Here is a 14130-nt window from a genome sequence, read left to right as displayed (position 1 = left end):
CTGTTGTATTTTAGAATGCCCAGATTTTAAGAGAAGACATGAACTGGGTCCACTGTCATTGTCCCAGGTGAGCTCAACTGTCCTGAGACTGAAACAAAGTTATACACTAGAGATGAGCAAATAAATTAGAGTGGAATTGAATTCTACTCGATTTTTACAAAGATCTGAATTCACTAAAATGCGGAATATTTTTAATTCATTTCTTCGCAAATTCAGAAAGATGACGGCTGCTGGCCAACATTTCTTTAAACCATAAGAGGCCATGAAAAGATTTAAAAAAAAAATACAATTCTTGTACTCACCTCTCCGGCCTTGCCGAATCTTCAGTTTGCCTTTGTTTGTGTTGAAATCCCTGGGTCTATCGCCCTGGGTCAGGACGTTCGGCTTTGATGAGGCCTGGGAGAATTTGCAAAAGGTCACTTTGTGTGTGCATTTGCAGAACCCTGCCAGGCCACATCACAGCCAGAAGTCTCGGTCCAGCATGAGAGGCTTAGGGATTTTAGCACGAACGGCGGAAATCTGAAGATGCAACGAGACCATAAGAGTGGTGGTGAGGAGCAGAGGAGTTTGAGAGGTGAGTGGTAAGGTGCGTATAAGAATTCTTTTTAGTTTTACATTTTTTTCATCTTGGCATAAAGGCTGCACTCGATCAATTGACACTGATTGGCTGCAATGGTCATGTGGCACAACAATGTCATGTGACCTGCCGGGAATAGCCGCACCAACATTGCCGGAATGGCGCCTCCGAGGTAGTTGAGTATCGATTATTTTTATCATCTATGGGGCACTTAAGTTATTAAAGAGGTTGTCCAGGTTTGGCATGAAAGTCTGCAGTCACTCGATATGCCTGCAGACTTGTGAATCCTCACATCGTGCACAGCAACAATGCTGTCCGGATCCTCCGATGCCGAGAGTATGCGGTCATGTGACCGCAAGTATGTCATATGCATACTTCCGGCCACATTCCAACTAGAAGTGCGGCCTCGCTCAATACAACTGAATTGAGCAAGGCACCGCAATCTCGTCAGAATGTGTAACCGAAAGTATAAATATTGCATACTTGCGATCATATGACGACCTGGTCTCACCGCTGGCATCAGAGAATACTGACAGTGAGCGCTGCAAACTTTCGTGCTAAACCAAGACAACCGCTTTAAGCAGAGATGATCGCCTGTATGTAACACAGGAGATCAAGTGATCGCAGCTTCTAGTCTCCCATGGAGACTATTGAAGCATGTAAAAATTAAAAAAAAAAATGTTTTTAAAAAGAATTAAAAAAAATAAAAGTTTAAATCACCCCCCTTTTGCCCCATTCAAAATAAAACAATAAAAAAATCAAATATGCACATATTTAATATCGCCGTGTTCAAAATCGCCCGAACCATCAACATATCAAAAGAATTAATCCGGTCGGTAAACGGCGTAATGAGAAAAAAATCCAAATGCCAGAATTACGTTCTTTTGGTCTCCGCAACATTGCAATAAAATGCAATAATAGGCAATCAAAATATCGTATCTAACCCAGAATGGTATCAATAAAAACGTCAGCTCAGTGCGCAAAAAATAATCCCTCAACCGGCCCTGGGTCTCAGAAAATGGCGACTTTTTTTTTTAACAAAGTTTTGATTTTTTTTCACCACTTAAATAAAAAAAAGAACCTATACATGTTTGGTATCTGGCTCCCACTCCTGAGAAACATACTGACCAAATACTGATAGTTGGGCTGTGGCCTTAGTTTGAGTGTGTTCACATTGATATTTTGAAACAGAAACTTTCCAAATCCTTGTCAGATACTCAAAATTTGGCTCTGCCGGTGTATTCATGTAAATACCCCTTTAATTTTTTTTATGGCACTTTGTATTGGTTCAGTATGAGAATGGACCAGAAAATGATGAGCACCCCTGCAATAGATGGTATCTGTAATGCTTACCTGCCTCACTTCAAGTGGACCAGTTCAGGTCTACTCTGCTATATCTGTGTTAATCACTGTGCAATCTTAAAGTCATATCTGGGATACAGGGGCCACACATAAGTTCTTACCTGCCTTTAGATTAAATGAAAAGACATTTATATTGTAGTATCTTGACATAAGGCTGTTGCAACTAGAACACAGGAGGAGAAAACAGACATCTCCCGCTTCCCAAAAAACAGTACTTGGAGACAAAACATTCTACTTTTATAACTATTTTAGAACCCCCACTATGAGTAAATTGATATTATAGGGGCCAGAGGGTAAACGGTTAAATCAAATGTTTTAAATGTGTATACAGAAAATAAAAAAAATAAACTGTTACACATGATGACTTACCATCCATGGATTTTGTATATTTTTTAAAGGTCCTTCTGTAAGGGCAAAGTTATTTCCTAATGGAGCTACTATATTCTGCAAAGCATGAGCAACTGCATAAACTGCTTTATACACATTGTATGAGATACGTAGGTTCTTCACATCTAAATATGGGCTATTAGTTGTTTTTAAATCTTCTCCACCTGTGCATGAGATTTTACCCCTGTGAAATGAACCATTAAGAAAGCAGCTAAATGTCTCTTCCCAAAAATTTTCAATGAATGGGTTTCTTTGCTGCTGGGACAGATGAGTGTTAGCTAAAAAATCTCTTAGCCCATTAATGTCTCCTCTTCGTATGGCAAAACCAAGTGTTCCATGAAAATTTGGGTGTGTTTGCTCATTATAGAGGACATTTGACGTAGACCAGGCCTCACTAGCAATCCACTGAATTCCTGATACGTTTTGACGAACTGCTTCTTGGAATATCATTCCTACAATAAATTCTGTTGCAATAGTTATTACAACTTTGACTTTATATGTCACTATACTTGTTAAAGTCTGAAGGATCCTCTTAGATGGGGCCATGGCTGAAATAATCCCAGTAAATGCAACACAGCTGCCCAGTTTTATGGCTTCATCTTTAAATATACTGCCAGCATTTAGTCCATAGTCGTTATCTTCAAGAATAAGGCCAATCCATGTCCAGTTGAAATAGCTTACCAACTGTGCCAAGGCTCGGGACTGAAATATATCACTAGGTATGGCACGAAAAAATGTAGGATATTCATATTTGTTGCTCAGACAAGCACATGTAGAAAAGTAACTTATCTGTAAAAAGAAAATTACCTCAAACAACTGATTTGCGGTACAGTTTATACATACAGTATATATCGAGAAGTGATATCATTGGTATCAGGGGCCTGAGAGTTAAGGGGTTCATTACCACATCCAAGCAGGTGGAATTGTGCATTATGCAGAGCTGTTGAACTTCAAAGGGGTCATAAACTATTCTTGCACAGCGGACTTCTGGCTGTGTCTGCCAGTGTATGCATGCATTTCTATAACATTGTTTAACATTTTTTAATACAGTACAAGATTAACATAACAGTAAAAAGAGAGTTTAATTACAAATTTTGTAATTTAAATCATAAATGTATAGTAGGATAACAATAACCATTAATGGTTGATACTGTAGCTATTTTTCACTTCATTAATACTTTCATTAGAGAGGTGTTCTGAACAGTCAGTGCTTGCTACTCGGTGAACGCACTGTAATCACTCCCACCGCTCCTTGACTGACATCCCGCTTTGTTCACACTCCTCACAACACACAAGCTGTAGGGCAGGATGTTAGTCAAGCAGCGGTGGGCGTGATTACAGTTTCTTTAACTGTGTATTTCTGCTCTTGATGGCCCAATGGCTGGAAGTAAGTGACCACAGGGAGATTATAACAGCTATTTTGCTTAACTGTAGTGGACTCACCTCAATAATACTGACTTTGACGCACGCCTTTCACGCCAAACTACAGCCCGAGGTCTGGTCCTCCCTGGTTTCCCTGTAAAATCCGCTCAATTTGTCCAATTTAAATCTTGGCAGATTGGGTCGTCTCTATAACACTCCCATTGTAACACTGCTCATTTTTTATTATTCAGATAAAAAAAGAACTTCTCTAAGTCTCCATATACAGGTGCTTCTCACTAAATTAGAATATCATCAAAAAGTTAATTTATTTCAGTTCTTCAATACAAAAACTCATATATTATATCGAGTCATTACAAACAGATTGATCTATTTCAAGTGTTTATTTCTGTTAATGTTGATGATTATGGCTTACAGCCAAAGAAAACACAAAAGTCATTATCTCAGTAAATTAGAATACTTTATAACCGCTTTAAAAATATTTTTAAAATCCGAAATGTTGGCCTACTGAAATGTATGTTCAGTAAATGCACTCAATACTTGGTCGGGGCTCCTTTTCCATCAACTTTAATTAATGCGGCCCAATCAGCCTGTGGCACTGCTGAGGTGTTATGGAAGCTCAGGTTGCTTTGATAGCAGCCTTCAGCTCGTCTGCATTGTTGGGTCTGGTGTCTCTCATCTTCCTCAATACCCCATAGATTCTCTATGGGGTTAAGATTAGGCGAGTTTGTTGGCCAATCAAGCACAGTGCTACTGTTGTTTTTAAACCAGGTATTGGTACTTTTGACAGTGTGGACAGGTGCCAAGTCCTGCTGGAGAATGAAATTTCCATCTCCAAAAAGCTTGTCGGCAGTCGGAAGCATGAAGTGCTCTAAAATTTCCTGGTAGACGGCTGCGCTGACTTTGGTCTTGATAAAATACAGTGGACCTACACCAGCAGATGACATGGCTCCCCAAACCATCACTGATTGTGGAAACTTCACACTAGACCTCAAGCAGCTTGGATTGTGGCCTCTCCTCTTCCTCCGGACTCTGGGACCTTGATTTCCAAATGAAATGCATAATTTACTTTCATCTGAAAACAACATCTTGGACCACTGAGCAACAGTCCTGGTCTTTTTCTCCTTGGCCCGGGTAAGACGCTTCTGGCGTTGTCTATTGGTCATAAGTGGCTTTGTGGCACCCTGCTGTTCACAGGTACCACAGGACCCAGGATGCATGGATGGACTTCTCCACAGGAGGCCCTCACTACATACAAACACCTCCACCCTTCCACCTCATACCACCAGAGGGAGCCCGTTAGGGATATATATATGGAGGGTGGAGCCAGGCAGTCAGTTGTTAGTAGTCAGACAGAGAGAGAGTCTGAGAGCGTGCTGATGCTGAGAGCAACGAAGACGTAGCGCGTCTGCTGCTGAGTTCCGAGGGCCCCGAGTGAGGCCGAAGGCAAGAGGAGAAAGGAGAGAGGAATTTAGGGGGCAGAGGAGCATCATAGGCTCACCCCAGAATACGAACTGGACACCAGGTCCACGCCTACAGGGTCCTTTATACCCAGTAGGGACCACCGGCATTCCAGGAGGACTACAAGTCCCTGGCACACCTAAAGCTAAACCCTTAACAGGACCAGGAACCACGAAGGCCCCAGTGTTACCAGGGATAGTGGTTGCCAGCAGAAGGTCCTACTACCAAGCGACAGGTGAAGGAACAGCACGACACAGAAGCTAGGCCCAGTTGCAGGCTGGCCAGGAGCATACAGAGAGGCAGACATGGACCAGGAGGCCTTATACCCGCTCACTGGGGAGAAGTCCTGAAGTGCACCCATCCTACTGAGTACCCTGGACCATACCTGACATCTGCACCAGTAAAGGTATTGAAGCGAATCCCCTGTCTCTGTCAGTTACTCCTGCTGCGCCATTCCGCCTGCACTACAGGTCCCAGCATCACCACCCACCATCAAACTCTACCCTGCCCTGAGGCCCGCTCCACCTGTGGGGAGCCGTTCCATCCCAGCTGCCTTGTCAACTGCCTCAGAGGTCTGCAGCAGCGCTGGTACAAATTACCAGAAACCACAGGTGGCATCACGATCGAACTATAAAACCCCCTATAAACTTTCCCCCCTTTTAGTTGACCGTCCTGGGCCACGGACCGGGCCAGCCACTGTGACATATCCCTTTCCCCCAGCATCTATCGGCCCGGACTCCGAGTACCCTATTGCCCTAGGGGTGCGACAGCTTGACACAAGGAATGCGACACTTGTAGCCCATGTCCTGGATATGTCTGTGTGTGGTGGCTCTTGAAGCAATGACTTCAGCAGGAGTCCACTCCTTGTGAATCTCCCCCAAATTTTTGAATGGCCTTTTCTTAACAATCCTTTCAAGGCTGCGGTTATCCCGGTTGCTTGTGCACCTTTTTCTACCACACTTTTTCCTTCCACTCAATGTTCCATTAATATGCTTTAATACAGCACTCTGTGAACAGCCAGATTCTTTAGCAATGACCTTTTGTGGCTTACCCTCCTTGTGAAGTCTGTCAATGACTGCCTTCTGGACATCTGTCAAGTCAGCAGTTTTCCCCATGATTGTGGAGCCTACTCTGTTTGTAATGGCTCTATATAATATATGAGTTTCACTTTTTGTATTGAAGAACTGAAATAAATTAACTTTTTGAGGATATTCTAATTTAGTGAGAAGCACTTGTATAATCAGAGGCACAAAGAGATACAGTAAGGGCATATAGGCTTCAATGGATGCCATGTTATGGGTCCAAACAATTTATATAACCCCATAACATATAAAATATAGAATGATTTAAAAGAAAAGTAGTGGTCATAATACAAAGAAATCAATGTCAAAAAATGGCAACATTTTACATGAAAAAATTATGTATAAATGATTACCAGCTGAACAGCTGTGACTGGAAATGGAATAGAAAATGTTTATTTACTATGGAGCTTCCAAGACAAAGTCACAGCCAGTGTGTATGCGGTAAAATCAAGATGCTAGAGTGCAAGTCCCTTTTACACATTCGCATAACTGTTAATGTTTTTTTTTTTTTAAAAAAAGCTTACATGCATTTTTAGAAGAAAATAACATAAATACTTATGTACTTGTGTAAAATTTTGGTTCTAAATATTATTCGGGATGATCAATATTCAGGATCAGAAGGAAAAATTTGCTCTGTTAGGGCAGGCTGGATCATGCATTGTTGTTATACATATACATCATTCCCGTTATCCTTTCCCATCTTTTGGCTGAACTTGACGGACATGTATTTTCTCAAAAGTACTATGTAAATCAGCTCTCAATAAGGATTAAGTAAGGCTAGATCAGGGATTGACATGTGCCCAAGACACAAGAACAGGTAGTTTCTGGTTTACACACTAGATAGGTTCTGTAGGTTTCTTCATAACTTTAATTTGTATGTAAGTTGTAACAGGTACAGGACCGGCAACCTCCACCCCCATGTATACATATATTTATAGATGTAAATGAGATCTCCTCTGAGGCATCATTTTTTCTAAGCTAAACAAGCCCAACTTTTTCAACCTCTCATCATATGAGAGGCCTTCCATCCCTTGTAATAATCTAGTTGCTCACCTTTGAACTAACTCTAACTTCTGAAAATCCTTTTTAAAATGTGGACCCCAAAACTGGAACCCATATTGTAGCCATCATGTGCCTTTAACAGCCACGGGTGGAGCAAAACTATAAATGCAATAGGAGGCGAAGAGGCAAAATATCATATCTACCCCAAATGATATCAATAAAAATGTCTGCTCAAGGCGCAAAAAAATAAGCCCTCAAACAGCCCCATATCCAGAAAAATGAAAATGTTATGGATAGACAAAAGCAAAATTTTTTTTTTACAAATTTCCAATTTTTTTCCCACCACTTTAAGAGATAAAAAACCATACATGTTTGGTATCTGCGTACTCATACTGACATGGGGAATCATATTACCTGGTCAGTTTTATCATATAGTGAACATGGTAAATAAAAAACACAAAAAAAAATTGTGAATTTGCACTTTTTGTTTGCAATTTCAATGCACTTGGAAGTTTTTTTTCCCATTTTCCAGTGCATCATATGATAACATTAATGGTGTCATTCAAAAGTACAACTTGTCCCACAAAAAAACAAGCTCTCATATTGTTATGTGGATGGAAAAATAAAGTTATGCCTCTTGGAAGAAGGGGATGAAAGAAAATAAACCTAAAACCAAAAAGCAGAAAATCGCCCGGGTGTGAAGGGTTTAAAACTTTTATGTTTTAAATTAAATTTACATCACATAAATTCATCAAAACTATAATTTTCGGTTATGTTTTTGTAGCACCCTGAGGATTCGGCTGCTACAGGGGTATTGCACCTCAACCCAGAGGTGTGATATTCCACTCCCGGGTAGGGAAGGAGTGTGGAACTGAGCTCGGTAGGCTGCATGCACTACACACATCCCATTTCCGAGGAGCAGACCGACGGTACTCCCACTTAGAAATGTGCAGGTACGACCGAGTCTGTTCCTGGCTGGAGTGGGAGGGGGGTGGTACATCCCAAGTAGTGTAGGGGCAGATAGGGGGAGCAGCCTGGGTGAAGTTAGGAGCTCATTGGGTGCTGGTCACCTGAGCTCACACATAGAGGGTGTATATAAGGTAGGCACCAACTAAGAACAGGGTGAGATGCAGAGAGAAAGTCAGGAGCAGAGGAGAAGAAAGACCCAGAGTGAGAGAGGAGAAGAGAGAGACCCAGAGGGGGAAACAGCAGAAAAGGACTCCAAGATCCCAACTTAAATCCCCGGGTGAAGAGTCGGCATCAGGGTACCGGAACCCAAGCTGGTGGGGGCAAAAACACACCCCAGCCAGAGACCGGAGACCGTGGGCAGCGTTTGCCACGGTCACCCACCACATCCACCACGAAGGCATACCACGAGGAGGGTCAGGGAACCCAAGGCCAAGGGTCTCCCAATAGAAGGCCCGAGGGAGCTGGACCTGGGTGGATCAATAGTGGGGACGGCCAGAGAAAGGACTGAAGGAGAGCTCAGAGTCACGCTCCGGACTTATTTTGGAGTTGGCTGGATCCAGAACCTGGTGGACGCAGCACGGCTCGGGAGGTCACTCGAAGCTGGAGTGACCAGAACATCAGCAGTGAGTAAACATCCTAAACTGCATAACCCGACTCTGTCTCTGATTGCCGTCTACACTGCATCACCACAACTCCCATCCTCTGCACCTGATCCCCCTGAGGCTATACCCCACCCGTTGGGGGTTATATCACCAGAGCTGCACCTACACCACCAGCCTCAGCGGACCCTGCTGCAGCGGCGGCCACAGTGACCGCAATACAACGGGTGGCGTAGTCGACAATAAAGAACTTATAACATCTGTAGGACTGCCACATAACACTGAGTTTGACGCCCTGGGCACGGGCCGGGTCACAGCCGCTCGGAGACTACAACCCCCCATCTGATCCGGTGCCGGGTATTCCCCTCAAAAAGGAATATGTCCCAGGGGGCGCGTCAACTTTGGCGTAGTCGGCAGGATTACGTGCCCACAACAACCGGGTACTGCGTGCCTGAAGAAAAGTGCAAGTTTACCTCAGAAAGAAGTCTCCCGCCGGTTCCGGAGGGTCCACGCCATCGGACCCCATCACAGGTCGTTTCCCGCCGATTGTCCGCCATTTCCAGCTTGTTCCCGCCATCTGCAGAGTTTCCCGCCACTGGGCGACGCTTCCCGCCAAATCCGAAGATTTCCCGCCTTGGAAGAGCAGCGGACGCCATTATGGGCGTGCCAAAGGAGGGCAAGAGGCCGCCTCCCATCGTGGGCCAGGACAGAAAATGGCGCCAAAAGTGGAAACCGCCCCCACCAACAGAGACTGTGATGCTGGAGGTGTCTGTCAGCGTGAAAGAACTACCCCTGGAGCTGACAGTCACCGAGTTGCCCCGGGACCGCCCTCGAAGTGGGAGGAGACGAAAGAAAAGAACGAAGATGGGTGCCGCCTGGAGCAGTCTGGAGCGAGCGCACCCGGAGGCAAGAAGCCTGGAGAAGAATATCGGAGGAGCTTACCCGGAGATGGAGAGAAAGCAGAACAGCACCGGCCCGCTGGCCAGGAGTCTGCTAGAGACCGAGGAAGGAGAGCGGAGCAGCACCGGCCCGCTGGCCAGGAGCCTGCTGGAAGAAGAGCAGAGCAGCACCGACCCGTTGGTCAGGAGCCTGCTAGACACCACGACCCCACTAGGCCTAGTGGAGGTCCTTGCACAGCTCCCCCGAGACCGGGAGTGTGCACAGACTGCCCTGGAGGGCCTCGCACGGAGGATGGCCCGGGTACAGCGCGAGATATTGGCGGAATGGAGCCGGGAGATGGCCCAGCAAGCTGAGACCAGTCAACGGAGCACGCTACCCTGGAAGAGGAAACAGACCGCCTCTGAGGATGGCGCGGGAGGACCAAAGGCCGGAGACGGCGCCGAGAAGGGAGCCGGACGCAAGGAGGCAGGTAAAGGGGACGCCTATACCCCAAGCCGGGAAACCGCCCACCTGCCCCAGCTCCCCGTCGCAGAGCCCGAAAGTCCCCCTGCTGTGCCCGTAGCCGCCATGTCACCGCTATGGACTAGGCCCCGACCGGAAGCCGCCGCAGCGACCCCTGTGACGTCACGCGCCTCGACCCGGAGCGTGACAAAGCAGGAAATACCACCAGCCTGGTCGCAAGGCCTAGTACCCCCGGGCGCCGCATCACCAACAGTGCCCCCTACCTCCGCGGAGCCTCCGGCCTGGTCGCAAGGCCAGGTAGCCCAGGGCGCCGCCGTATTAACGGTGCCCTTCACCTTCCAGGTGCCCCAGGCCTGGCCGCAAGGCCTGGGCAATCCGGGCGCCACCACCACCGCGCCCGCGCCCGTAAAACCAAGGGTGCCACACCTGGGGGAGGACTTGTTCAGCCAGCTCACATGGCCGGACGGGCGGCCCTTCATCTGGCCCGAAGAATTCCATGAGCTGGAACGGCAGCAGAGACTAGGGCCCTTGTGTGAGCCCCTGATTCCGGCTCCGAAGCCCGTGGCACGGGTCTCGCCTCCTCTGGAAGAGGCCCAATTTGAGTGGGACCCCACCGGAGAAGACCTAATGGGGTTCACTCAGGAAACCAGGGCAGCTGCAGCGGAGCGTGCTGAGTGTTGCCGACAGCAGCTCGAAGAGTTTGCGAGGGAGCGGAGAGAGAGGCGGGTCCGGGAGCAACAGGCCCAAGTACGGAGCGCCGAGCAGAAGAGCCGAACCAGGAGGGACCCCCGTGCAGCGCACAGTCCCCGTACCACCGGGACTGTAATAAAGTTTAACCTGCAGCATGGGTGGGGCTTCATCAGAGACAACAACACCCCCGGCGACGTCTTTGTCACGCGCAGAGATGTGGAGTCCCATCTGCCGGAGGGGCACAGAGGTCGTGACCTTTATATCGGGGACGAGGTCACCTTTACCCGGCACAAGTGTGCCAAAGGACCTTACGCCCTCCATGTGCATCGCCTGACAGAGGAGGAGCTGCGATGTGAGGAGGAAGAGCAAGAGGATCCGGACGGGTCTGAAGCTGAGATCCCCAAAGAAAGAGCAGGAGGAAGACGTTGTTGAGTACAGCGGAGTAGGTGCTGTAAATAGTTACCCGATCGGGTACCAAAGAAACTGTTGCTACATATATATAGTCCCCGTTGGGACCAGCATGAGTGAACTGTTTACTCGTTATTCCGTATCCATACCAGGCTGAGGACTGTGAGCAGCCATTCCCTTCCCTTTACCTGGCCGAGGACTGAGAGCGGCCATATTCCTTGTAAATAGTTGCGCATCCTAAAGCGCCCCCTACCGGTTTTATAGAAAACCAGTTTTTCTAAGAGACTGTCGCACTTTTCCCGGACACACGTTGCACAAGTGTCCGGAGGAGGAACCAGAAACAAGAGACGACGAGAATGTTATATGAAAAGTTTTATATATATATAATGTTTTATATGTTTTATATGTTTATATGAAAAATTTGTATGTTTTTGGTGTTATGTCTTACAGCCCGAGGACGTGCTGTGATTTACCAGGGGGGAATGTAGCACCCTGAGGATTCGGCTGCTACAGGGGTATTGCACCTCAACCCAGAGGTGTGATATTCCACTCCCGGGTAGGGAAGGAGTGTGGAACTGAGCTCGGTAGGTTGCATGCACTACACACATCCCATTTCCGAGGAGCAGACCGACGGTACTCCCACTTAGAAATGTGCAGGTACGACCGAGTCTGTTCCTGGCTGGAGTGGGAGGGGGGTGGTACATCCCAAGTAGTGTAGGGGCAGATAGGGGGAGCAGCCTGGGTAAAGTTAGGAGCTCATTGGGTGCTGGTCACCTGAGCTCACACATAGAGGGTGTATATAAGGTGGGCACCAACTAAGAACAGGGTGAGATGCAGAGAGAAAGTCAGGAGCAGAGGAGAAGAAAGACCCAGAGTGAGAGAGGAGAAGAGAGAGACCCAGAGGGGGAAACAGCAGAAAAGGACTCCAAGATCCCAACTTAAATCCCCGGGTGAAGAGTCGGCATCAGGGTACCGGAACCCAAGCTGGTGGGGGCAAAAACACACCCCAGCCAGAGACCGGAGACCGTGGGCAGCGTTTGCCACGGTCACCCACCACATCCACCACGAAGGCATACCACGAGGAGGGTCAGGGAACCCAAGGCCAAGGGTCTCCCAATAGAAGGCCCGAGGGAGCTGGACCTGGGTGGATCAATAGTGGGGACGGCCAGAGAAAGGACTGAAGGAGAGCTCAGGGTCACGCTCCGGACTTATTTGGGAGTTGGCTGGATCCAGAACCTGGTGGACGCAGCACGGCTCGGGAGGTCACTCGAAGCTGGAGTGACCAGAACATCAGCAGTGAGTAAACATCCTAAACTGCATAACCCGACTCTGTCTCTGATTGCCGTCTACACTGCATCACCACAACTCCCATCCTCTGCACCTGATCCCCCTGAGGCTATACCCCACCCGTTGGGGGTTATATCACCAGAGCTGCACCTACACCACCAGCCTCAGCGGACCCTGCTGCAGCGGCGGCCACAGTGACCGCAATACAACGGGTGGCGTAGTCGACAATAAAGAACTTATAACATCTGTAGGACTGCCACATAACACTGAGTTTGACGCCCTGGGCACGGGCCGGGTCACAGCCGCTCGGAGACTACAACCCCCCATCTGATCCGGTGCCGGGTATTCCCCTCAAAAAGGAATATGTCCCAGGGGGCGCGTCATTTTCTTTTTACTTTAGTGTTATTTTTCTTGTGATTCTACACTTTTATATCCTTTCAAATTTACCATGCTGATCCACAAAAGCAAGAATAACCAATATCCACTGGTAAAATGGAAACATACCATTGGAATGTTATAAAGGGCCACTAGTCTTGATACAGCAATTGAGTGGGTGGACCAACTCCCTCCAATTATCGCTGATACAGATGGAAACCTGGTACATCTATATTGCTCATCCTCGGGGCCAGTGACCAGAGACAAGGCTGTCCGAGTAGCCTGGAAGTGTGTGTAGCATGCATCATAGATTCTGTAACCCAAGGTCAGGTTAGGGAGTAATTTGTCACTTCTGTTAATTTCTTCAATGGCAAATATCATTGTTTGTAAAAACTGAAAGTCTATTACACTAAATCTGAAATAAAAAGTTGAGAGATTAAAAAACTGTAACCTGTAATACTAAACCATAAATCTATTGTGATCATGCTTCCAGTAACAATGCAGCAATAATATGGTGTTCATTATGGGGAGTTCACATGTAGCAGCCATGGTTTTGCTAAATTGATGGTAAGTACCACACCATCATGACGTTTTTATACACAAACACCTGCAAATGGTAAGAATAAGTTTAAGTTTGAAAATAACACTAATTTGCATTAAACAGCCTATTGGGATTGTTTTTAGGTGACCACTGCATGTGAATTCACCACTCAGTTCTTGCAGTTCATTTCATTTTGGATGTACTTGAATTCATTATAGCAGCTGAGAAACAAACATTCACTTATTCATATCAGTGTAGAGTGACTGTGTATATGCAATCAACCTACCTGGATTGAAATGGGAGCTGGGCCTCCATACTCAGAAATAAAGGGGGTCCTCAAAGTCTGAACACCATCATACTTTCCTAACATGCAGTTTGTCACAGTCCAAAATCTTTAAAGGACTAGTCGAATAACGTCTACTGGTTCAAGGGGTCTCTTAACTCCACGTGCACACAACACCAATTATCAACTTATGCACCTGACCTAATAACAAGCTAATCACAAGATATTCCCCTATAGCCATCACCAGCAATCAGTTGTAATTTATATGGAAACCTGAATCAGAACAGGACAGATCCACCAGAGAGAATCAGAACAGGACAGGTCCAACAGAGAGAATCAGAACAGGACAGGTCCACCAGAGAGAA

General features: G+C 46.7%; 1 protein-coding gene across 1 annotated transcript in view; it reads right to left on the bottom strand.

The window, feature by feature from the left end:
* Positions 1–13797, bottom strand: part of LOC141258517 (extracellular calcium-sensing receptor-like) — a 67999-nt gene extending 54202 nt beyond the window's left edge. The window contains exons 1-3 of the mRNA XM_073673502.1: positions 13769–13797; positions 13071–13356; positions 2309–3115 (exon numbers count right to left, since the gene is read on the bottom strand). Of these exons, the coding sequence (XP_073529603.1) occupies positions 2309–3115; positions 13071–13356; positions 13769–13797 (1122 nt within the window). The remainder of the gene's footprint in view (positions 1–2308; positions 3116–13070; positions 13357–13768) is intronic.
* Positions 13798–14130: the final 333 nt, after the last annotated feature.

This window comes from Phyllobates terribilis, unplaced genomic scaffold, assembly GCF_046119375.1.
Source record: "Phyllobates terribilis strain yellow unplaced genomic scaffold, ASM4611937v1 Scaffold_3__8_contigs__length_932513732, whole genome shotgun sequence".
Lineage (NCBI taxonomy): Eukaryota > Metazoa > Chordata > Amphibia > Anura > Dendrobatidae > Phyllobates > Phyllobates terribilis.
This window is presented reverse-complemented; position numbering and strand designations above follow the sequence as displayed.